The sequence below is a fragment of the Staurois parvus genome, unplaced genomic scaffold (genome assembly GCF_062004578.1).
Source record: "Staurois parvus isolate SC_StPar_1 unplaced genomic scaffold, SC_StPar_1.0 ptg000016l, whole genome shotgun sequence".
Lineage (NCBI taxonomy): Eukaryota > Metazoa > Chordata > Amphibia > Anura > Ranidae > Staurois > Staurois parvus.
This window is the reverse complement of record NW_028317812.1, coordinates 52615-78501: the sequence shown is the minus strand read 5'-3', so window position 1 is coordinate 78501 and position 25887 is coordinate 52615. Positions and strand designations below refer to the sequence as shown.

General features: G+C 47.2%; 1 protein-coding gene across 1 annotated transcript in view; it reads left to right on the top strand.

Annotated features, from left to right (window-relative positions):
* The window catches only part of LOC149473415 (uncharacterized), a 59976-nt gene that overhangs the window by 23719 nt on the left and 10370 nt on the right, over positions 1 to 25887 (top strand). The window contains exons 3-7 of the mRNA XM_089678628.1: positions 3811 to 4080; positions 6982 to 7070; positions 18052 to 18135; positions 19847 to 19993; positions 23996 to 24127. Of these exons, the coding sequence (XP_089534754.1) occupies positions 3811 to 4080; positions 6982 to 7070; positions 18052 to 18135; positions 19847 to 19993; positions 23996 to 24127 (722 nt within the window). The remainder of the gene's footprint in view (positions 1 to 3810; positions 4081 to 6981; positions 7071 to 18051; positions 18136 to 19846; positions 19994 to 23995; positions 24128 to 25887) is intronic.

Below are 25887 nucleotides of genomic sequence, written 5' to 3'. Positions count from 1 at the left end.
TCAGCTATCTGGTGGTCACGTTGCGGTATTTTTCTGACGCGCACCTTTCTGTACGAATGAAGAACGTTTTGGCCTGGAGAGAAAAATTGCCTGCCGGCATTCGATTTTCTCCCCATTCACACAGAACGAATGTACATGCAGTTTCACAGGACGAATAGCTCTGAGATTTTTTTTTTTTTTTTTAAATATGCAAAAATGTAATTGAAGTTAAGTCTATAGCTGCATTAATGAAGCAAAATATGTAAGTAAAGCAGAACTTTGCGCCATTTTAAATGTTCTTCCTTCCCCGGCCTAGTACAGAATGATGTCACGGTCCCCCCGCAAGCGTAGCTATGCTACATGGAGTATGCACACGGTTGGGATATCTCATAAATGTGATTGGATGTGTGACGTCACCATCCCTGAAGTTGCTTGCAAGATGTCATGCATTTGCACACAAGTGCGGGGTTTCTGCCAGTTCTCTGACACAGCTAACTGCGCATGTGCATTGTGCATGCGTCTTTTTTTTACTTTCTGGCTTGGGCCTAGGTCAGAATGCCTTCACGCCCCACCCCACCCCCTGCATGTACAGGTATGGTGTGGGGGTGAAGTAGCCATGTGTGATGTAGACATCCCAGGGGCCGTTTACAAGATGCCACACATATGCAGGCACGTGCCACGGGGTGACACAGCATGCCTTCACATATTTTGGGGATCTGGCACATGCACAGGCCATAGACTGGTACTGCCGTAGACCTTTCTGCCAGGTCCCATAGACTGGTAATGACATAGTCTTCTCAGTCAGGTCCCATAGACTGGTACTGCCATAGACCTCTCTGCTAGGTTCCATAGACTGGTAATGACATAGTCTTCTCAGTCAGGTCCCATAGACTGGTACTGCCATAGACCTCTCTGCTAGGGCCCATAGACTGGTAATGACATAGTCTTCTCAGTCAGGTCCCATAGACTGGTACTGCCATAGACCTCTCTGCTAGGTTCCATAGACTGGTAATGACATAGTCTTCTCAGTCAGGTCCCATAGACTGGTACTGCCATAGACCTCTCTGCTAGGTCCCATAGACTGGTACTGCCGTAGACCTCTCTGCTAGGTTCCATAGACTGGTAATGACATAGTCTTCTCAGTCAGGTCCCATAGACTGGTACTGCCATAGACCTCTCTGCTAGGTCCCATAGACTGGTAATGACATAGTCTTCTCAGTCAGGTCCCATAGACTGGTACTGCCATAGACCTCTCTGCTAGGTCCCATAGACTGGTACTGCCGTAGACCTCTCTGCTAGGTTCCATAGACTGGTAATGACATAGTCTTCTCAGTCAGGTCCCATAGACTGCTACTGCCATAGACCTCTCTGCTAGGTCCCATAGACTGGTAATGACATAGTCTTCTCAGTCAGGTCCCATAGACTGGTACTGCCATAGACCTCTCTGCTAGGTCCCATAGACTGATAATCCCATAGACTGAAAAGACATAGTCTTCTCAGTGAAGTCCCATAGACTGGTACTACAATAGACTTCTCTGCCAGGTCCCACAGACTGGTACTTCAATAGACTTCTCTGCCAGGTCCCATAGACAGGTACTCCCCATTGTTATCTGCCAGGTCCCAACGACTGGTACTGCCACAGACTTCTCTTCCAGGTTACATAGACTGATACTGACATAGTCTTCCCTGTCAAGTCCCATAGACGGGTACCGCCATATACTTCTCTGCCAGGTCACATAGACTGGTACTGCCAACAGACTTCTCTGCCAGGTCCCACAGACTGGTACTTCAACAGACTTCTCTGCCAGGTTCCATAGACAGGTACTGCCCTAGAGTTATCTGCCAGGTCCCAATGACTGGTACTGCCATAGACTTCTCTTCCAGGTTATATAGACTGATACTGACATAGTATTCCCTGTCAAGTCCCATAGACGGGTACTGCCATAGACTTTTCTGTCAGGTCCCATAGACTGGTACTGCCATGGATTTGTCCGCCAGGTTCCATAAACTGGTACTGCCATAGAATTCTTTGCCAGGTTACCATAGAGTGATACTGCCATCAACTTTTCTGCCAGGTCTCATAGACTGTTACTGCCGTAGACTTCTCTGCTAGGTCCCATAGACTGGTTTTGCTAGACTCCTCTGCCAGGTCCCATAGACTGGTACTGCCATAGACTTCTCTGTCAGGTCCCCATAGACTGGTACTGCCATAGACTTCTCTGTCAGGTCCCCATAGACTGGTACTGCCATTGACTTCTCTGCCAAGTCCCATAGACTGATACCGCTGATATATTTATCTGCCAGGTCACATAGACTGGTACTGCCATAGACTTTTCTGTCAGGTCCCATAGACTGGTACTGCCATGGATTTGTCCGCCAGGTTCCATAAACTGGTACTGCCATAGAATTCTTTGCCAGGTTACCATAGAGTGATACTGCCATCAACTTTTCTGCCAGGTCTCATAGACTGTTACTGCCGTAGACTTCTCTGCTAGGTCCCATAGACTGGTTTTGCTAGACTCCTCTGCCAGGTCCCATAGACTGGTACTGCCATAGACTTCTCTGTCAGGTCCCCATAGACTGGTACTGCCATAGACTTCTCTGTCAGGTCCCCATAGACTGGTACTGCCATTGACTTCTCTGCCAAGTCCCATAGACTGATACCGCTGATATATTTATCTGCCAGGTCACATAGACTGGTACTGCCATTGACTTCTCTGCCAGGTCACATAGACGGATACTGCCATAGACTTCTTTGTCAGGTCCCCTAGACTCTTACTGCCATAAACATCTCTGCCAGGTCCCCATACAGTGATACTGTCATTGACTTCTGTGCCAGGTCCCATAGACTGGTACTTCAATAGACCTCTGCCAGGTCCCATAGACTGGTACTGCCATAGACTTCTCTACCGGGTCCCATAGACTGGTACCCATAGACTCCTCTGCCAGGTCCATGGACTGGTACTGCCATAGACTTCTATGTCAGGTCCCACATACTAGTACTACCATAGACTTCTCTACCAGGTCCCCATAGACTACTACTGCCATAGACTTCTCTACCGGGTCCCATAGACTGGTACCCACAGACTCCTCTGCCAGATCCCATGGACTGGTGCTACCATAGACTTCTCTGCCAGGTCCCATAGATTGGTACCCATAGACCTGGCAGAACCTCACAGCATGTCTGCACATGTGCCAGATCTCAATTTAAGATGGGGGGCTAGAAGGGCAAAGATTTTGCTTTGAGCAAGACAATGCTGGACTCCATGTTTTTTTATTTTATGTTCAATCTGACTGTATTAGATGTTTTTTTTTTCATTACAAAACTAAGCACATAAAACACAGTACTGTTTGTTTTTTTTTTGTTTTTTTTTAAGATAGGGACAATGTTTAGGGAGTTTCTTGGGGGGGGGGGGGGTAGGCAGACTTAAGTTCTGTATGCTTCTTTGTAAAGATTTGAATCTGATAGGCCACTCAGACAATTTCAAAAATAGAGAATGATGGTGGTGCCATACTTTAATGATCCCAATTATACCACGCAACGTACACGTTTGAATGTTTTAAGAACTTGTTACCACATGCAGATCTTTTTTCAGCATGCAGGCAAATCTCTGCGCCCAATGCACAGTTGTTTCCTTTTCTTCAGAGAAAAGGGAAGAGCCCCTCTACCACACACATGCTGCTCGTAAGTTGGTCGTATCTAGACTATAGGAAGTTATATTTCCTTTAGGATTCTCAGAATATTCATATTAACTGTCCAGAAGATCTCGGAATCCTCATTGAAAATAACACAATTATCCCGTTGTCGTTTTTTTTTCTGTCATATTTCAGCGGTTCCAGAAAGCAGCTCTATTGCCACCATGCAAAGCACAGAGACCCCGATGACTAGCCGGTGCACACGCTCCATTCCACTCCAAGAGAAAGTGGGAAAGAAAATCCAACTGACCTGCCCTCCATCTGAGCCCAGTTCATCCAGTGACAGTGAGCTGACCTCCCGGGGCCAAGAGATGCCTCTCCTAAGGGACACATCCGACGTGACACTTCTGGGCATCACCAAACCGCTCCTGAGGCAGCGTGGCTGTGAAATGCTTAGTCATAGAGGTAACACAACTCAGGGATTGGGAATGGGTACCTACAGACATAAGATGCTCTTGTTAGGAATGGACAAAGTTTGGGGTCCTTAGATGACCTCTGCAGAATGGTTTAAATTTAGGCAATATCCTATTTCTGCCCCTCAGAGACATTCTATGGCCAACACTTTGTACACACTTGACATCACACTTACCTATATAACCAAATGTAGGTGGCACCCCCTTCAAATGGTGGAATTCAGGTTTTACTAGTGAAGGGTACTGTTAAACCTACAACAGATAAAAGTAATTGTGCTCTTCCAACTTGTAGTGTCTGGCACAGAGCTCTGACCTTAACCCTACTAAACCTTTGGGATGAACTGGAATGTCGATTGTGAGCCAGTACCTGTATCACGTACCTGGCTGGAGGCTAGGATGACAAGAGGGCTTCCCTTACAACTCTTGTCCAGGTATCCCTGGAGTGTAGCATAGAGAACGAGAAGGTACAGAGTGGCACGGGTGCTGGATGTCCAGGCCACAGGTGGTCCCTTCTGACGGAAGGCTTGGTTGTGAGGTGCAAGCTAGAAGCATGGTCTGGACAGGCAGGGTGGATCAGGAACAAGCAGAAGTGAAAAAGTGGGAATCAGCAGAGACAAGCTGTGATCAGGAACTAGCCAGGTTCAAAACTTGGAATCAGCAGAGTCAAGGCATGGTCATGAACTAGCAGTGGTCATAAATGGATAATCAGCAGAGACAAGCTGTGGTCAGGAACTAGCTGAGGTCAAAAACAGGGAAACAGGAGAGACAGGTCAAGGGCAGGAACTAACCAAGGTCAAAATTGAGAATCCGGAGAGACGAGTCAAGGTCAAGAACCACCTGGGAATCAGCAGAGATTAACTGTGGTCAGGAACTAGTTGAGGTCAAAAACTGGGAATCAGGAGAGACGAGTCGTGGTCAGGAACTGGCCAAGGTCAATACTGGGAATCAGTAGAAACAAACCATGATCAGGAACTAGCTTAGGTCAAAACCTGGAATCTGCAGAGATAAGCTGTGGTCAGGAACTAGCCAAGGTCATAACTGTTAATCAGCAGAGACAAGCCATGGCCAGGAACTGGCAGAAGTCAAAAACTGTGAATCAGCAGAGACAAGATGTGATCAGGAACTAGCAGAAGTAAACATGTGGGAATCAGCAGAGACAAGCTGTAGTCAGGAACTGGCTGGAGTCAAAACTGGGAATCAGTAGAAACAAGTCATGGCCAGGAACTATTCAAGGTCAAAACTGGGAGTCAGCAGAGACAAGCCATGGTCAGGAACTAGCTGAGGTCAATACCGGGAATCGGCAGTGATAAGCTGTGATCAGGTACTAGCAGAAATAAAAAAGTGGGAATCAGCAGAGACAAGCTGTGGTCAGGAACTAGCTGGGGTCAAAACCGGGAATCAGCAGAGACAAGGCATGGTCATGAACTAGCAGAGATCAAAAATGGATGAACCGTAGAGACAAGTTGTGGTCAGGAACTAGCCGAGGTCAAAAACTGGGAATCAGGAGTGACGAGTCAAGGTCAGATAAGCTGTGGTCAGGAACTAGCCAAGGTAAAAAAAAAAAGGGAATCAGCATAGATGAGTCGTGGTCAGGAACTGGTCAAGGTCAATATTGGGAATCAGCAGAGACAAACCACTGTCAGGAGCTAGCTGAGGTCAAAACTGGGAATCAGCAAAGATAGACTGTGGTCAGGAACTAGCTGAGGTCAAAAACTGAGAATCAGGAGAGACAAGTCATGGTCAGGAATTGACCAAGGTCAAACCTGGAAATCAGCACAGGCAAGCCGTGGTCAGGAACTAGCTAAGGTCAATAGCAAGAGCCAGAGTGGAGACAAGTCCAAAAACAGGCCAGGCCACCAATGCAAAAGCAAATGTCAGGAACAGGTTCAGGTTCAAGATGCAAGGTAACAGCTGAAGACCATTCTTCCTGGCTCAGCTCTGTTACCTAAATAGGCAGTCTGGATTAGGTGTGCAGGTCCTTGTCTATTAGTTTGCTTACGTACTTTTTCTCTATGTTTCCTCTTTTTGAAAATGCTGAAAGTACAGAAACATACCTGTTTATCCTGCCAGAAATCCAATGAGAACCTTACCTTCCTACAATGATCCGAAAAAACTGCCTTTATCGCCATGCAATCCAAAGCAGTGTTTGTAGCCCTGCCAGAGTTCCCTTGCTAAACTAGAGAACCAAACCTATCCCCCTTCCCTCAACCCCCTTGCCCCCAGCTCCACCTTCCCCCACCCCTCTTGTCCTCCTCCACTTCCAGGGGCGGACTGACCATTTGGGCACTCGGGCACTGCCCAAGGGCCCAGGGTCAGTAGGGGACCCCATGAGATGCCCTTGGCACCTTCCATAGGCTTTTTTGGGGTCTGGTTTGAGTGTGGGCAAGGACACAGGGGCTCCATGATCCCCTATTACCCAGGGGCCCCATGAGTTGTCAGTCCGCCCCTGTCCCCATCCATGCATTCATTTTCTTTTCTCAGGCAAAAAATACCCTATGCGGCATGGTCCAATTTGCTCCAGCGGGGGAAAATAAATTCCTTCCTGATCCCCCAGGAGGCAGTCGGATATTCCCTGGATCAACAATCTCTGATGTCTCAGCCAGGGGTGGACTGACAACTCATGGGGCCCCCAGGCAATAGGGGATCATGGGGCCCCTGTGTCCTTGCCCAAACTCAAAAAAGCCTATGAAAAAGGTACCAGGGGCATCTAATGGGGCCCCCTACTGACCCCGGGCCCTCTGGCAGTGCCCGAGTTTCCAAATGGTCAGTCCGCCCCTGGTCTCAGCCTACCTGTGTACGGATGATGTGTAGTAGATTATCAAGCAGACAGCTGGGTCCAGGGCGAGTGTTGATATCATTCACTAATATCCTGTCCTCTTTGTATTTGGTATAGGCTCTTGTAATGACACGGAAAGCAATGATGACTCCCTCCCTGAACTGGAGGAGCCAGACATGAGTGAGCCCAGGACATCGTCCAGCCAGGTACGGTACATATGCTTTACGGGGTGTAACACCTCGCTGTGCAATATATATATAACCAGTATGGACCAAAAATAGTCAAAAGCACCCGGAGGCACTTACTCCAGCAGACACAGGGGGTATAACCCTACACAAAGCCATGCAAGCTTCAGCAAACAAACAGTGGCAGTAGAATGGGTCCAATGGCAGAGCTCGGTGTCAATGTACCACCATTATAATTTGGCCAAAGGAATGAGAGAATCTGCCTGGGTACAGTTCATGAACAGTTTTGCAAATTTTGCTTGAATTGCGGCGAACTCCACTGAAGCCTATAGGGGGCCAAATCGTGTTGTTCAGCTCTGGCCATCTGTAGAGCTAGTAAGCAAGCTATTGGCATCGGAAGCCAAACATTGTCATGAGGGACATCAACCAATGCCACCCTTTTATAGTAGGTGGGGAGCTGGGATATCCATTCCTTCATATTATTGGCCATTGTGACTCAGCTGACCAGGGCTAAACCCTGTATTATGGGTTGTTCCCTATTTATGGTGACGAAGCTGTGAAGTTTTCGACCAATAGTTTGTGAGCCTTGTGGATTCTCCGCTGGTAGCGGTGAATCTGAACTTCATCCTAATCGGCACCTTTCCCACGAGTCCATAAATCCTCTGCCCAGTTAGAGCTTCCCCAATGGTTTGCTGAGCTTGTGGGAAGGTGCAGCGTGGTGCCGCGGCAGTAATGACACGAGTCCGGTTGCCGTTAAACTTGATACTTGTTTTGAAGAGATTGCCAAAAACAAACAACCCCAGTGGGAGAGGGCCACTTAGGGTAACACTCACAGTTCAGTTCAATGCAGAGATGCAGCGAGAGATGATGCACCGACAGCGTCTGTCTTCAGAGGGTGGAATGCGGCCTTGCTAGTCCCCAAGGGGAGGCTTCTGCGGGATTGCAAGTCCCAAATCTGACCCTACTCATCTGGAACCTTACCCTGCCACTAATCACTTTCCCTGACAGATGGGTGCTCTTTTCCTACAAGAGCCACTTTACAAATCAAAAACCTGGGCGGCAGAGACTTATAAAGACTGTGCTGACCCAAGATGGCCACCACAGGTCATCTGGATGCTGTGTAGCCAATGCTTCCAGGAACCAGGAAGACAGAGAAACCAGGTTTTTCCTGACTTCCTCTCCAGGCTGTGATAACGCTCTGGTTGAGCGCCACCTACAGTGGGGAAAGCAGACTGCACCTGCCTACAAGTTAGGATGAGAAGACCTCAATGACCTACCTCAATCCAGTTGAACCTTGCTGGATGAGCTGGAATGAAACAGCACACCATAATATTCAAGTCCAAATACAAGTTTATTCCAATGGTAGATTGATTGCAAAGTCAACATATTTTTTTGGGGGGGGTGCCTCTGCCACCGCCTCCGCCTCCTCCACCACCACCGCCACCTTCATCAGGGCTAATGGAACATAAAAGATAAGAAATTGTAACAAATTTCAGAAAGCTGAAGAACAGCATCGGATACCAGCAACAGCTTGTTCAGATGCCATGACGTGGCCCTGATGCTTTGTTTCCCAGCCACGGTCAAAATGAACCCCTTCCCGCCAAGGCCTCCAATGCCTGGAGGCAGAAGTGGGCATTTTGGTCATGTGACCGCCGTCATTGGCTGCCATAGTGTTGATTGGAAAGCTCCTGAGCGCAACTAAAGATCAGGAGCTTTCCTTTTACTGCAGGTAACTGTGCCAGGAGCACGCAGGGCGTGAAGGCCCACCGGCCAAGAGGCCACATATATACATACGGCTGTCGGGAAGAGGTTAAACTGCATGCTGGATTCTGCATGCACATCAAATGCGACACATTCAATGCACGCGGCTGTGGCACAGTGGGTCAGCATTTTCAGGGTAAAACAGGAGTGAGGGGGCATCAGATCAACTCCTCATTGCCTGTCAAGTACCTTTGAAAAACATTCCACCGTGGAACGCTTTTCAGACTAACGGCAAGGGCTACCACACATGAGAATGAATATAGTCAATACCAGGGGCGGACTGACCATTTGGGAACTCGCACTCGCACTGCCCGAGGGCCTGGGGTCAGTAGGGGGGCCCCATGAGATGCCCCTGGTACCTTTCATAGGCTTTTTTGGGTGTGGTTTGAATGTGGGCCAGGACACAGGGGCCCCATGATCCCCTATTGCCCGGGGGCCCCATGAGTTGTCAGTCCACCCCTGATCAATACTTTTCATTCATGTTGTTCCTATTGGTAGATACTGGGATCTGATGTTGTTCTTTAGCTTTCAGAACTAGGTGTCACCATTTTTTTCTTTTCTGTTACATGTTAGTCCCGATGAAGGGGGCGGAGGCAAAGCCCCCGAAACCTGTTGGCTTTGCAAACAATCTTTCATTGAAGTATACAATCATTTTCTAATAGTTTGACATTCCGAGGACCAGACAGATATTGGAATGTCAGTTTACAAATTATTGCACCTCTGTAGCAGAGGTTTCCAAAATGTGACCTGTGGGCCTGGTTTGGCCCTTTGCTTGCCCCTAACAGACCTTTGGGGCACTACTCCCCCATCTGACACAGTAATAAGCCACCATTCTTTCCACTGACAGCAATAGTGAGGTATAATTTGTAGGCAGGTGCAGTCTACTTTCTCCACAGTAGGTGGCGCTCAACCGGTGCCAGGGGTGGACTGACAACTCATGGGGCCCCCGGGCAATAAGGGATCATGGGGCCCCTGTGTTCTTGCCCACACTCAAAAAAGCCTTTGAAAGGTACCAGGGGCATCTCATGGGGCCCCCTACTGACCCCGGGCCCTCAGGCAGTGCCCAAGTTCCCAAATGGTCAGTCCGCCCCTGACCGGTGCGGTACTACAGCTGGAGAGGAAGTCAAGAGAAACTTGGTTTCTCTATCGTTTCCTTGGTCCCTTGAGGCAGCATTCCAATTGGCTACGCTGCATCCAGGTGACCCTGGTGGCCATCTTGGGTCAAGCAGAGCCTTTTTAAGTGTCTGCCCCCAGGTTTTGGTATGCATTTTGTAAATGGAAGGAAAAGAGCCCCCCCTATATCAGGGAAAGTGAATAGCAGTAGGGAGAGGTTCTGGACAAGTAGGGAGAGGCTAGGGACATGCCATCTTTCATCAAAATCCTCGCCATTGGTCTCAGACTGGCCAGCTCGCATTCCGCCCTCGGAGACAGACACTGTCTGTGCCTGAAAACCTGCTCCACTCGAATTTCTGCACAGAAATTGCAGGGCCGTTTGTAACTTCAAGCTGTTCCTTCAATACAAGTTTTGTTAATTGCAGCCGTACCTTTCTGCACCCACCAACTGATGACGGGGCACTTATCCTCCCTGACACCAAGGCAACGATGGGGAAGTATTCCTTCCACTGACACCAATGACGGCTCACTATTCCACCTCTTACTGATCACAAGTGCTATGTACATTTTTTACTCATATTGACCACCATGACTGAGGCTTTGTTTACTTTTACGGTCCGGCCCCCCTAAAGTTTGAAGGACAGCAAACTGGCCCTTTGTTTAGAAAGTCTGGAGACCCCTTTTTTTTGGAGTAAGGAATGGCTAGTTTTCATTTTTGATCCCAATAGGGATATTTCCCTTCACTTCCTAACCTGAAGATACAATAGGAACTGAGGAGAAAATTTTCCTGAAGTGAGAGAAATCCCTTCCTAGATATCTTAGAAAGGTAAGTAGAAAAGGAACCCGTGAAGTCCAATAAGAAGCAGGTTGGAAGGTGTATAGGAAGACATTTATTGAGAATAAGTACACAGAGCCCAGGGGCGGACTGACAACTCATGGGGCCCCCGGTCAATAGAAAATCATGGGGCCCCTGTGTCCTCGCCCACACTCAAACCACACCCAAAAAAGCCTATGAAAGGTATCAGGGGCATTTCATGGGGCCCCCTACTGACCCCGAGCCCTCGGGCAGTGCCTGAGTGCCTAAATGGTCAGTCTGCCCATGACAGAGCCAACATGTTTCGGGGGAACAGGGACTCCTTCTGTCTCTGCAAACACAGCTGACACTTTGACAGTCATCTCAAAGTCAATGACAGTCAATGGCAAGCAATCTCTTTGATTGCTTGCCATTGACATACCTTTGGGAATCCTTCACATCTATTAGCATGCAACAACAGCCCTGAAGATGGGGAAGTCGCTGTTCCCCCAAAACCTGTTGGATCGATGCCGTTATTCTCAATAAATGTCTCCTCACACACCTTCCAACTTGCATCTTACCTTTCAAAGTTTCTGGAAATGACCCTACGGCTGTACCTAAAGGAAGCAGGCCAAGCCCCAAGAGGGCCTACCACCACCAACCTCTAATTGGGCGTAAACCACTGGAAGGGATTTCTTCCTATTCACCCGAGTTATCGCCAACCAACAACCAGTGACTAATCGAGTCAGTCCATCGCAGTCTCTAGCTCTAACAAGTCTGTCACCAGAACAAATGTCTCCATTGGAAGATTTTCCCTTGAATTCATGTTTTAGTGGCAACTCAAAATTTTTGGAATTTCCCATCACTATTAGTCCTGGTGACTAAGACAGAGGGATAATTAGAATTTCTCCAGTGTAGATATAGGCAACAACCTGGCAGGGGTTCTAACCCTCCCCAACTTTAATCAAAACTAAAAAGGTTTTGACTTTAGAAGAACTTTTACGAGTTTTGGCTATTTTTCTCTTCCACCAACTGGAGCCCATCAGTTCTCAGTCTTCACCAAAGGGTCTATTTATTGAAAAAATTGCTGTAAGAATGCTTTAGCATGCATGCGAAAGTTACAAATTATCTCCATAAGGTGAGGTTGGTCAGTTTCTATTTGTTGCCTGTATGTAACATTCGTCCCTAAGAGAAAATGGTCTTAAGAACATTCAATCAGAAGATAAAAGGTAAAACAACATTCAACCAATAGAGAAAATAGCCTGACACTATACCAGAGGAGGAAATATTATTATTATTATACAGTATTTATATAGCGCCGAAGGGTGTGCTCAGCGCTGTACATTAGTGAGGGGGACAGAACATGAGACAATACAGTAACAATACAATACACGAGGGGTTCGAGGGCCCTACTCTTTCGAGCTTACAATCTAGGAAGGAGGGGATAGTGGTACAGGAGGAAGTGGCTGTGGGGGATGGAGTGGTAGGAGGAGTGGAGGAGATCGGTTGTTAGGTGAGGGTGGGGTAGGCTTCCCTGAAGAGATGGGTTTTTAGGGTGCGCCTGAAGGTGAGGAGGGTAGGTGACAGTTTGATGGATTGGGGTAGGGAGTTCCAGAGGATGGGGGAAGTTCTGGAGAAGTCCTGCAGTCGGGCGTGGGAGGAGTAGACCAGGGAGCTGGAGAGTAGGAGGTCCTGTGAGGAGCGAAGGACACGGGTAGGGTAGTATTTGGGTAACAGGTCGGTTAGGTAGTTTGGGGCGGCGTTGTGAATGGCTTTGTAGGTCAGAGTTAGTAATTTGAATTTAATGCGTTGGGCAATCGGGAGCCAGTGGAGGGATTGGAAGAGAGGGGTGGAGGACACTGAGTGGAGGCCAGTGAAGGGATTGGCAGAGAGGGGTGGAGGACACTGAGTGGAGGCCAGTGGAGGGATTGGCAGAGAGGGGTGGAGGACACTGAGTGGAGGCCAGTGGAGGGATTGGCAGAGAGGGGTGGAGGACACTGAATGGAGGCCAGTGGAGTGATTGGCAGAGAGGGGTGGAGGACACTGAGTGGAGGCCAGTGGAGGGATTGGCAGAGAGGGGTGGAGGACACTGAGTGGAGGCCAGTGAAGGGATTGGCAGAGAGGAGTGGAGGACACTGAATGGAAGCCAGTGGAGGGATTGGCAGAGAGGGGTGGAGGACACTGAGTGGAGGCCAGTGGAGGGATTGGCAGAGAGGGGTTGAGGACACTGAGTGGAGGCCAGTGGAGGGATTGGCAGAGAGGGGTGGAGGACACTGAGTGGAGGCCAGTGAAGGGATTGGCAGAGGGGGGAGGCAGATGTGGAGCGGTTGGTAAGGTGGATGAGTCTCGCCCCTGAGTTCGGGATAGACTGGAGGGGGGATAGCGTTTGTTTGGGTAGGCCAGTGAGAAGGGGGTTGCAGTAGCCCAGGCGTGAGATGATGAGGGAGTGTACAAGTTGTTTGGTGGTGTCTGGGGTGAGGAACGTGTGTATCTTGGAGATGTTGCGGAGGTGGAGCCTACATGACTTTGATAGTGATTGGACATGAAGTTGGAAGGAGGGATATGAGGGAAACCTCTGCTACACCTCTGCTAAGGCTGGCCATACACTATAAAAATTTTTGTCCAATTTCTGCCCAATTTCCTTTAGATTTACCTTCAACTATATAGTGCAAGGGCCGGCCTAATTGATACAATTGAAAGTGTTGTTTAGGTCTGACCTCATATTATATGGTTTTTGGTAAATCTAAAGCAAAATTCTCAAGACAATTGTATAATGTATGGCCAGCCTAAGTGTAATGAATCAACTACTGCGGAGAGTGAACTGATATACAGAACGAATAAAATGTTGCAGAGATGGAACTTTGTTGTTTACCTTGGGTGATCTCTGAAGGTTCCTGTCCAGTAAACTTTTCAAACAACAGAGTTCCATCTCTGCAACATTGTATCATTTCTGTATGTCAATTCACTCTGCAGTAGCTGATTCATTACACCTTTAGGCCCCTTTCACGTGAGCGGACACTCCATTTCACTCTATGGAACGGTGGGTGTAAAGGGACATGAGTCCGTTTACACCCGCCTGCATCCGATCTGAACCAATCCTGTCCGCTAAAAACAGATATATGGGGATCCTTTCTCCATCCGTCTAGTTGACTGGATTGGATGACAACCAGATGGAAATGCGCAGGCGGTCCATTTCCATCCGTCAGCCCATAGAGGACAGTGGGCTGTGTTCATGCCTGCTCTGCATGGGCGGGGCAGACACGGACCTGTCACTGCTCAGTAGGAATCAGTGGGAAGATCCCTCGCTGAGCAAGCGAATCCACTGATGGGTCCACCCCATGTGAAAGGGGCCAAATACTTATTTAAAATGATCCTCCATCTAGCGGACATAATGTGATAATTTCCTGATTCCTGAAAAAATTTGCAAACGAGAGAGAAAGTAACTCAATGACTTTCGTTTTTGCCACCATTCACTCAAAACAAATGTACATGCAGTTTCACAGGACAAAAAGCTCTGCCACTTTTTTTAAATACCTCCATTAAAGTGCAGAGGTCCCCCTCCTGTAATTTGTTTGTTCGGGCCAATGTTCATAGCCTATAGTGTTAGGCTATTTTCTCTATTGATCAAATGATCTTTAATTCTTCTGGCAACTGAGAAGACAAGAGGGCTTTTCTTACACCTCTGGTCCAGGCACGCCTGGAGTGTAGTATAGAGAATGAGAGGGTACAGATTGGCACCGGTGCTGGACATCCAGGCCACAAATGTTCCCTTATGGAGGCAAACTTGGTTTTGAGGCATCTGTGCAGACCAACAGGAATGTCTCCATGAAGAGGTAGACTGGAAGGCAGTTGACCGATACAGTGGAACACACAACAGGCTGGAAGCATGGTCTGGACAGGAGGTGGTTGGTAGCCAAGGAGACAGACAGCAGACAGGGTAGCAAACACAGTTGTAGTCAGGAGGCAAGCCAAAGTCAAAGAGAGACAAGTCATGGTCAGGAATTAGCCAAGGTCAAAACTGAGAATCAGCAGAGACAAGCCATGGTCAGGAACTAGCTGAGGTCAAAACTGAGAATCAGCAGAGACAAGCCATGGTCAGGAACTAGCTGAGGTCAAAACTGAGAATCAGCAGAGACAAGCCATGGTCAGGAACTAGCTGAGGTCAAAACTGAGAATCAGCAGAGACAAGTCATGGTCAGGAACTAGCTGAGGTTAAAACTGAGAATCAGCAGAGACAAGCCATGGTCAGGAACTAGCCAAGGTCAAAACTAAGAATCAGCAGAGACAAGCCATGGTCAGGAACTAGCCAAGGTCAAAACTGGGATATGGCAGAGACATGTCATGGTCAGGAACTAGCCAAGGTCAAAACTGAGAATCAGCAGAGACAAGCCATGGTCAGGAACTAGCTGAGGTTAAAACTGAGAATCAGCAGAGACAAGCCATGGTCAGGAACTAGCCGAGGTCAAAACATGAGATTCAGCTGAGACAAGCCATAGTCAGGAACTAGTGAAGGTCAAAACTGGGAATCAGCAGAGACAAGCCATGGTCAGGAACTAGTCGAGGTCAAAACCTGGGATATGGCAGAGACATGCCATGGTCAGGAACTAGCCGAGGTCAAAACATGAGATTCGGCAGAGACAAGCCACGGTCAGGAACTAGCCGAGGTCAAAACTGGGAATCAGCAGAGACAAGCTACGGTCAGGAACTAGCCGAGGTCAAAACTGGGAATCAGCAGAGACAAGCCACGGTCAGGAACTAGCCGAGGTCAAAACTGAGAATCAGCAGAGACAAGCTACGGTCAGGAACTAGCCGAGGTCAAAACTGGGAATCAGCAGAGACAAGCCATGGTCAGGAACTAGCCAAGGTCAAAACTAGTGATGGGCCGAACACCCCCTGTTCAGTTCGCGGTCGAACATTTGAACTTACCAAAAGTTCGACCGCAAATTTCGAACAGGGACAATTTACAGAGCAGTATCTTACTGAGTATGCGATAAGATATCGCACAGCTACTAATATACGGCATGAGTTATATTACTAAGTTATGTGGTATTTTAGTAGTGAAAACATTCTTTGATGTTTCAGTTGTCAGCGGGGTTTCCCACTGACAGCTGAATGTCAAAAGAATTGATGGCAATTATTTTTTTTTTTATATAGCATTGGGTCCCCCTCCTACTCATACCAAGCCCTTCTGGTCTGATATGGATTTTGAGGAAAACCCCCCACGCCAACATGGCGTAGAGGTCCTCCCCAAAATCCATACCGGACCCTTATCCGAGCATGCAGCCCGGCAGGTCAGAAAAGGGGGGGATGAGTGAGCACCCACCCCCTCCTGAACCATACCAGGCCACATGCCCTCAACATGGGGGCTCCCCCCCAAAGCACCTTGTCCCCATGTTGAAGGGGACAAGGGCCTCTTCCCCTGCAGGGTCTGCAGGTGGAGACCTTAGATTATACACCCCTTGAGGGTGTACAAGAGGGTCCCCAGATCCCAGCCCCCCTAAGTGAATGAGTATGGGGTACATGGGGTACACAAAAAAGTGTAGTAAAAAAATGACAGGAGACAGTCTTTGACAAGTCCTTTATTAGAAACAAAAATTTAATAAAAGGTCCCCCTGAAGTAGATCCAACATCAGGCATGATGCCCACCGCCGCCGCCAACCCGAAAAGAATTTAAAAAAACGCACCGCTCTAGACGCTGGCTCTTACTGTCTGACAGCTGCACCAAGATGACAGTTCTTAAATATTGTGATGATGTCACAAGGGGCGGGGTTACCCCCACCCCCTTTTGAAATCATGATGCTCTGTGATTGGCCAATGCATTGCACTGTGGTCAGATGTGTTGCTTTGGCCAATCACAATGCACTGACATGGTGCAGCTTATTGTGGGGCAAGGCAGGCGTACAGCCCACCAAAAGACCTTACCATTTGACTCAAACATAAAGCCCATCACTAGTCAAAACTGGGAATCAGCAGAGACAAGCCATGGTCAGGAACTAGCCAAGGTCAAAAACCTGGGATATGGCAGAGACAAGCCATGGTCAGGAACTAGTCGAGGTCAAAACTGGGAATCAGGAGAGACAAGCCATAGTCAGGAACTAGTCGAGGTCAAAACTGGGAATCAGGAGAGACAAGTCATGGTCAGGAACTAGTTGAGGTCGAAACTGTGAATCAAGAGAGACGAGTCGTGGTTAGGAACTAGTCAAGGTCTAAACTGTGAATCAGCAGAGACAAGCCATGGTCAGGAACTAGCCGAGGCCAAAACCTGAGATTCGGCAGAGACAAGCCATGGTCAGGAACTAGCCGAGGTCAAAACTGGGAATCAGCAGAGACAAGCCATGGTCAGGAACTAGCCGAGGTCAAAACCTGAGATTCGGCAGAGAAAAGCCATGGTCAGGAACTAGTCAAGGTCAAAACTGGGAATCAGGAGAGACAAGCCATGGTCAGGAACTAGTAGAGGTCAAAACTGGGAATCAGCAGAGACAAGCTGTGGTCAGGAACTAGTCGAGGTCAAAACCTGGGATAAGGCAGAGACAAGCCATGGTCAGGAACTAGCCGAGGTCAAAACTTGAGATTCGGCAGAGACAAGCCATGGTCAGGAACTAGTCGAGGTCAAAACCTGGGATAAGGCAGAGACAAGCCATGGTCAGGAACTAGCCGAGGTCAAAACTTGAGATTTGGCAGAGACAAGCCATGGTCAGGAACTAGCCAAGGTCAAAAATGGGACTCAGCAGAGACAAGCCATGGTCAGAAACTAGCCGAGGTGAAAACCTGAAATTCGGCAGAGACAAGCCATGGTCAGGAACTAGTAGAGTTCAAAACTGGGAATCAGCAGAGACAAGCTGTGGTCAGGAACTAGTCGAGGTAAAAACTGACAAGTCACGATCTCTTAGGGTCGAATGTTAAGGAATATTACTCTGGCCCTGCAAAAGGAAACAAGTAGCAACTGACATTCCACACATATTACAAACATTATAGGTGTTATTTGCGACTTTTGACTGCAATTTAAAAAAAAAAAACCCAAGACTGCTTTGCTCAACTTGAACAAAATTCTATTTTGCATCTGTTGAATTATGGGAGTTCTTGAACTATAAAATTCCAGGTAAGTGGAAATGTATTCTATATGTATCATCGTATTTCACCATAAAATGTCTGACTGGTGGGGAAAGAAGGAAAGGAGAAGTAATATCACCAGGTACAGATGAGTACTGTACATTAGCATAAAACTGCAATGAGCTGAATGTGCGTTTTTTTCAATGGCGGGCCCCCCGGGGAGACCAGCCATCCATCTCTCTACCTGTTCTGTCTTTAGGTTATCTTCTCCTTTTGTCTCCACAGAACCAGCTGACTCACTGTGTGGGTTCCGGAGAGGAATGCGTCAGCAAAGCCAAGCAGAGCCGGAGCGAGAAGAAGGCCAGAAAGGTGAGTGAATAATTCATGAGCCGGGCTTTGTTGAGATTGGAGGAAGTGGATTCTGTAGACGCAGGCCTTCGTACAGAGCAGGTGGAGTCAGCAACAACTCACACAGGCATTTCAAAGGAGATAGAGATAGGATGAAGAGCACAGGCCAGGCACGATGAACCCAAAGCCAGTTCTCCATTATTATACATGCAAACCATAAAACCGCGAATCAATACAGGGAAAGGAACATTGTCTAAAACATTAAGTCTTCCACCCGTGCCCACATAAACTTCATTAAAGGGAGCACCAAAGAGGCGCAAAAATACTAAACAAGTAGATACACTGGCCATTCACGTGTTTGTCAAAAGCTGGTGAAGAACGGTGCTTGGTTGGGATTCATGTTGACCTATTACAGACATTAATGTTGCATAAATCAGAGTAGAAGCAGGTCCTTAGTGGTCCCACACCATGGGGGCCTACAGAAGTACAGGTCTCCCCGGGCTGCTTTCCAACACTGCATCTGCCCGTCATGAATTGCAAGCCTAAACCCCCATGACACCATCCTCCTGGCCCAACGCAGCACTGACCCCTTTTGCGATCAATAGGACACCTTCACAAAGCCTTGTATTCTGGTTCCATGGTTCCAGGCTATGGCTCCAACACTCTCACCATGTACCCGGGACTCATACAGTATGTCCTGGGGTTTAGGGTACCTACCACATGTTCCACAAGTCCTCAATCACCGACAGGAGGATAGACCCCTTTCCACTAGGCACCACCAACACCCACCTCAAGGATTCTGTATACCCACCAGTGCAGCTTGGTATGGATCATACCCATCTAGCTACTTACGGCCTAACGGTGCACTGGCCCACTTCACACACTTCCATTCCGGTATTCAGGCATCACTTTTGAATAACATCACTCCAGCCAGAAGTAAAATTTATGTCCTTTAGTGAATACTTGCATGATACATTCCCATTAGGCAGCATCAGGTTCCATCACCGGGCAATCGCATGATACAAGTCCCTTTGCTCTACAATCAGGGGTGCATTTCAGTAAATGAGACCCTCATCAAGGTAAACCCTTTCTGGGGAAAGCCCACAAAGGGGAACCAAGGGCAAAGTTCACAGTCCTATTACTCCGTGATGGTGCTTGCTCTACACTTTAACCATCCCAAACTAACCTCCACTCACTATTATATGGGGTCCTGCCAAGAAGGGCAGTGTTGTGATATCACTTCCATGGGGGAAGTACCAGGATGTTCCTAAACTAATTAACATCTCCTGACAAGGACAACAGGCAAATGCCTATTATGATGCCAGGCACAGCCTTGGGGGCAACCAACACTCTGGCCTAAGCAAGCCTGCATATAGATACAAAATATTTTTAATGTTTTACATACAGTGTGGTGTCCTCCAACTATGTGATAGAACTTCAAAGTTTTATGTTTTGGCCTCCTACTGATAATGAAAGTCTGTTTTAGGCCTATGTTGCTGTAGGCCTAACTGGACTCTCGCTGCATTATTTGTCAACACTTCTATAGCTTGAGAATGGTATCCAGCCTTTAATTTTGCACCTTGACTTGTTCGTACAGATGGAAATTCTATGTACAGGTAGCATTCATTGAAGAGAAAGAGAAACAAAACTATAAAAAGCCCTGACAACCCCTCCTGGCTCATCTAGTCTTTGACATAAAGCATTTTCTTCTTGCTCTCCCACCTCTCTCCAGGCCATGTCCAAGCTTGGTCTCCGGCAGATACACGGCGTCACCAGGATCACCATACGGAAATCCAAGAACATCCTGTTTGTCATCACCAAGCCGGACGTGTTCAAGAGTCCAGCGTCTGACATCTATATCGTATTTGGAGAAGCCAAGGTGACCACAAGAACATGAAAAGATTTTTATAGACTTCACCTAAGTTTTCCCACACGCCACCCGATGTCCCTTCTTGGTCATGTCCCAACATTTCCTTTTACCTTGTCCCTGTAAGGGCTAGACTAGCGCTAACTCTCAGCCAATATGGCCCATGAAGGGTCATTTCCACCGCTGGGTTCCTGCTCACTTTTGTAAAACTTCCAAATCCTGCAAATGTTGGAGCTTGACTGTAAACTTCAAAATCCATTATTGCTAAAGGTCCATGGTTAACATGGTGGCACCAAAGATAACACACTTTCAATAGGCAGCCTTAGCCATTGCTATACTCTAATACTGCTTAGCCGAAACGCATTAGATTTGGTATCTAAATCATAACTATTGCCTTTCAACAATAAAGGATTTTGAAGTCTACAGCTGAGCTTAGACATTTGAGGTTTTCAACAGCTTTTATTATTCCTTGTGATGTCATAAACAGGCTTGTAAAAAACTAGCAGTGGCAGTTGCTCGGAGGGCCGTTCCTATTGATGTAGGCACACCCCTAGAACTACTTACAGTGAAAGAAATGCGTATTTGCTCCCCTGCTGATGTTGAATGTTCGCCCCTCACACAGAAATGATCGGTCTAAAAATCGAATGTTCAGTGTATTGTAACACTGAGAGACAGAATACAACAAATTCAGCAGAAATGCATCTAACAAATGATGACTGATCTGCATGTTCATGAGGGAAAGAAGGATTTGATCCCCTATCATTCAGCAGGATTTCTGGCTCCCAGGTGTCTCTCATACAGGTAACAAGCTGAGATTAGAAGCAGTCTCTTAAAGGGAGTGCTGCTAATCTCATTGTGTTACCTGTATAAAAGACACCTGTCCACAGGAGCAATCAAACCATCAGATTCCAAACTCTCCACCATGGCAAAGACCAAAGAGCTGTCCAAGGATGTCAGGGACAAGATGGTAGACCTACACAAGGCTGGACTGGGCTACCAAACTATGGCCAAGCAGCTTGGTGAGAAGGTGACAACAGTTGGTGCAATCATTCACAAATGGAAGAAACACAAAACAAGTGTCAGTCTCCCTAGGTCTGGTGCACCATGCAAGATCTCACCTCGTGGAGTGTCAATGATCATGAGAACAGTGAGGAATCATCCCAGAACTACACGTGAGGATCTTGTCAATGATCTCCAGGCAGCTGGGACCACAGTCACCAAGAAAACAATTGGTAACACACTACGCCGACAAGGACTGAAATCCTGCAGTGCCGCAAGGTCCCTCTGCTCAAGAAAGCACATGTCCAGGCCCGTCTGAAGTCTGCCACTGAACATCTGAATGATGCCGAGGAGGACTGGTGGGAAGTGTTGTGGTCAGAGGAGACCAAAATCCAGCTCTTTGGCATCAACTCAACTCGCCGTGTTTGGAGGAGGAGGAATGCTGCCTATGACCCCAAGAACACCATCCCAACTGTGAAACATGGTGGTGGAAACATTCTGCTTTGGGGGTGTTTTTTCTGCTAAGGGGACAGGACAACTGCACCGCATCAAAGGGACGATGGACGGGGCAATGTACCGTCAAATCTTGGGTGAGAACCTTCTTCCCTCAGCCAGGGCATTGAAAATGGGTCGTGGATGGGTGTTCCAGCATGACAATGACCCAAAACACACGGCCAAGGCAACAAAGGAGGGGCTCAAGAAGAAGCACATTAAGGACCTGGAGTGGCCTAGCCAGTCTCCAGACCTTAATCCGATTGAAAATCTGTGGAGGGAGCTGAAAGTTCGAGTTGCCAAATGTCAGCCCCCGAACCTTAATGACTTGGAGAGGATCTGCCAAGAGGAGTGGGCCAAAATCCCTCCTGAGATGTGTGCGAACCTGGTGGCCAACTCCAGGAAACATCTGACCTCTGTGATTGCCAACAAGGGATTTGCCACCAAGTACTAAGTCTTGTTTTGTGAAGGGGATCAAATTCTTCTTTCCCTCATGAACATGCAGATCCGTCATCATTTGTTAGACATGCATTTGTTTTGAATTTTTTGTTGCTATTCTGTCTCTGCTTTACAATACACCGAACATTCGATTTTTAGACCGATCATTTCTTTGTGAGGGGCAAACGTTCAAAATCAGTCGGGGAGCAAATACTTATTTCCTTCACTGTATCGCAAGAGCCCTTTCCCTTCACCCAGTGATTGGGCGGGCTCTTGGAAGTCAAGCCAACAGCACAGGTTTGCTGTGAAAGTATCAGTTTATGGACATGGAGTGCAACAGAGAGGAGCAGGAGATGGGAGGAGTCCTGACAACTCTGCTGGAGATTTCAGTACAGAAAAGGCACTGGGATCTCAGCCCGCTACAGGAAGCCAGGAGCTCATTGCATTTCTTGCAGATCAACGAGAATTTTGGAAAAAGTAGATTTGAGACTCAAAGCTGAAATTATGTTGCACTTTTCAATATTTGGTAGGTTCTGGAAATAGATAGACTATATCAAAGGTCCTCAATGCTGGGGTCACGGACTGGCAGCGGTCTATGGCTGCACAGCAGGAGATGAGCGGCTACTGCAGTTCGTGACAGTCCCGTCCGGACCGCGGCCATGCCACTTAGTTTCCTCTTCCGAATCTCCCACCCCACCGATGAGGGGGCGGGAGGCATTGCAGATCGGGTCAGAGAGTGGGAGTCTTTTCATATTAACAAGCAGGTAATCGCCTGGGCAGCTCCCACCCTCCGTCCAGAACTGCAGCTCTGCAGCCCTGTTGATAGGGTGACATTGTCTGTAAGTTGTTTAATCCTTTAGATTCCCATCATGAATTGTTTACTTTCACTGCTCAGAGGTGTAATAGGTAAGTTTCTGTTGCCTGTTACTGTTTAGTACAAATTTGCACTTAATGAAGACCTGTATCATAGAAGATTTGCCCAAAAAGGCAGGCAGAGGACAAACGACTAGTCACCAGCAGGGGCGGACTGACAACTCATGGGGCCCCCGGGTACTAAGGGATTATGGGGGCCCCTGTGTCCTTGCCCAAACTCAAAAAAGCCTATGAAAAAGGTACCAGGGGCATCTCATGGGGCCCCCTACTGACCCCGGGCTCTCGGGCAGTGCCCGAGTTTCCAAATGGTCAGTCCACCCCTGGTCACCAGTACTGCCTATGGTCTCCTCGTAGCTGGTCTTTGTCGAATTAATGATCTTACCGAGTCTTGTTCTTCACTGTGTCTCTGTGTGGAGGTGACCATGAGCATTGCTTCCTCATGTCAGAGCTTCCCCTTGATTACTGGTGGCGTAATGATGAAGAAGTGGCAGGAGAGATGGAGGAAGCTCAGATCTACAAAATAGATAACGTAACAGCAGGGAGATCCCTGCATTGCAGGTCCTCAGGTACAACATCTTCTCCAGCAAGGAGAACAGTGAGCAGCACAGTAGTGACCTCAGCAAATCCCTCTCCAAATCTGGTGAGAATAGCAGTCAAAGGTAGCAGTACCCTATATGGTCTCACACTATATATAGTGGCCATGCGGGATCTCCTGCATGGTGGGGGTTGGGGAAAGACCTGGCAACCTACCCTGTAAAATAGTTGCTAAGAAAATTCATGGAAAAAGTTGCTTACGAGTGATGGTCCATGCAATCGCCAAGGGTCGGATACGACTGAATAGATACATATCTACGGCCACAGACAACAAGATATACAGGCTACAACAGGGGTGCCTGCTATTTTTATGAAAAATTAAGAGTTAACTGTACGGTACACAATTAACATTTCTAAATTTTACTCTTTGAAATCAGGTAGACCTTAAATAGAACTTTTTTTAGCCTCTTTATTGGCCAGAAGTACATACAGAGGAGCTACAGATGTATTCACCTCATACAGCCCATGTGTTAAGAGCTCAAACTGGACTGAAATGATGCATATTTTGGTTTCCAGCGTGCAGGGTTCTTTGGACCCCAGTGAACAGATGGGCCATCTTCCTAACAGGATCGGTTAGACATCTGTTTCCTAACATTGTTAAATTGTTTTCCATTCCAGATTGAAGACCTATCACAGCAAGTTCACAAAGCAGCCGCTGAGAAGTTCAAAGTCCCAATGGAACATTCCCCGCTGATTACTGAGACCGCTCCAACGCTGACCATCAAAGAGGAAAGTGAGGATGAGGAGGAGGTGAGAACACTTGATAGAATATAAGCAGAGAGGTGGTCATCTACTCCTTATAATGAACTCTTCCACAGCTATCAGGGCCAGAAATGTACAAAGACTTCTCAAAGTCATCATGGGTCAGAACATGTTCACACTCTGAGGGCCATGTTTGTAGATGGTCCAAGTCTGGTCTAAGTCTAAACTCTTCTGCCGCTAGAGATGCTTAAAAGTCAATGAAAAGACCTCTAGGTGAGATTGAGTCTCCATCCCAGTGTCACTGTGAAGAAGTCAACTGTTCTTGGCTGGACTCCACCAATTTTTCTTCTATATTATAGGGAGTGGCACCATCATTTGTCTATTTTTAATGAGGATGTCAGTGGGTCAGAACATGTTTACTCTCTAAGGACCACGTTGGTAGATGGTCCAAGTCTGGTCCAAGTGTAAAGACTTCTGCCACTAGAGATGCTTAAAAGTAAATGAAAATACCTCTAGGTTAGATTGAATCCCCCCTTATGTATTATACATGGAGATCATATCCCCCCCCCTTATGTATTATACATGGAGATCATATCCCCCCCCCTTATGTATTATACATGGAGATCATATCCCCCCTTATGTATTATACATGGAGATCATATCCCCCCCTTATGTATTATACATGGAGATCATATCCCCCCTTATGTATTATACATGGTGATCATATCCCCCCCTTATGTATTATACATGGCGATCATATCCCCCATTATGTATTATACATGGTGATCATATCCCCCTTATGTATTATACATGGAGATCATATCCCCCCTTATGTATTATACATGGAGATCATATCCCCCCCTTATGTATTATACATGGAGATCATATCCCCCCTTATGTATTATACATGGAGATCATATCCCCCTTATGTATTATACATGGTGATCATATCCCCCCTTATGTATTATACATGGAGATCATATCCCCTCTTATGTATTATACATGGCGATCATATCCCCCCCTTATGTATTATACATGGAGATCATATCCCCCCTTATGTATTATACATGGTGATCATATCCCCCCTTATATATTATACACTGAGATCATATCCCCCTTATGTATTATACATGGAGATCATATCCCCCCTTATGTATTATACATGGAGATCATATCCCCCCTTATGAATTATACATGGAGATCATATCCCCCCTTATGTATTATACATGGAGATCATATCCCCCCCTTATGTATTATACATGGAGATCATATCCCCCCTTATGTATTATACATGGAGATCATATCCCCCCTTATGTATTATACATGGAGATCATATCCCCCCTTATATATTATACATGGAGATCATATCCCCCCTTATGTATTATACATGGTGATCATATCCCCCCCCCTTATGTATTATACATGGAGATCATATCCCCCTTATGTATTATACATGGAGATCATATCCCCCCTTATGTATTATACATGGTGATCATATCCCCCCTTATGTATTATACATGGAGATCATATCCCCCCTTATGTATTATACATGGAGATCATATCCCCCCTTATGTATTATACATGGTGATCATATCCCCCCTTATGTATTATACATGGAGATCATATCCCCCCTTATGTATTATACATGGAGATCATATCCCCCCTTATGTATTATACATGGTGATCATATCCCCCCTTAATCTCCTCTTCTCAGTAGAGAATACATTCGGTTCCTCTAATCTCTCCTCATAGCTGATCTCCTCCATGCCTCATATCAGTTTGGTTGCCCTTCTCTGTACTTCCTCCAG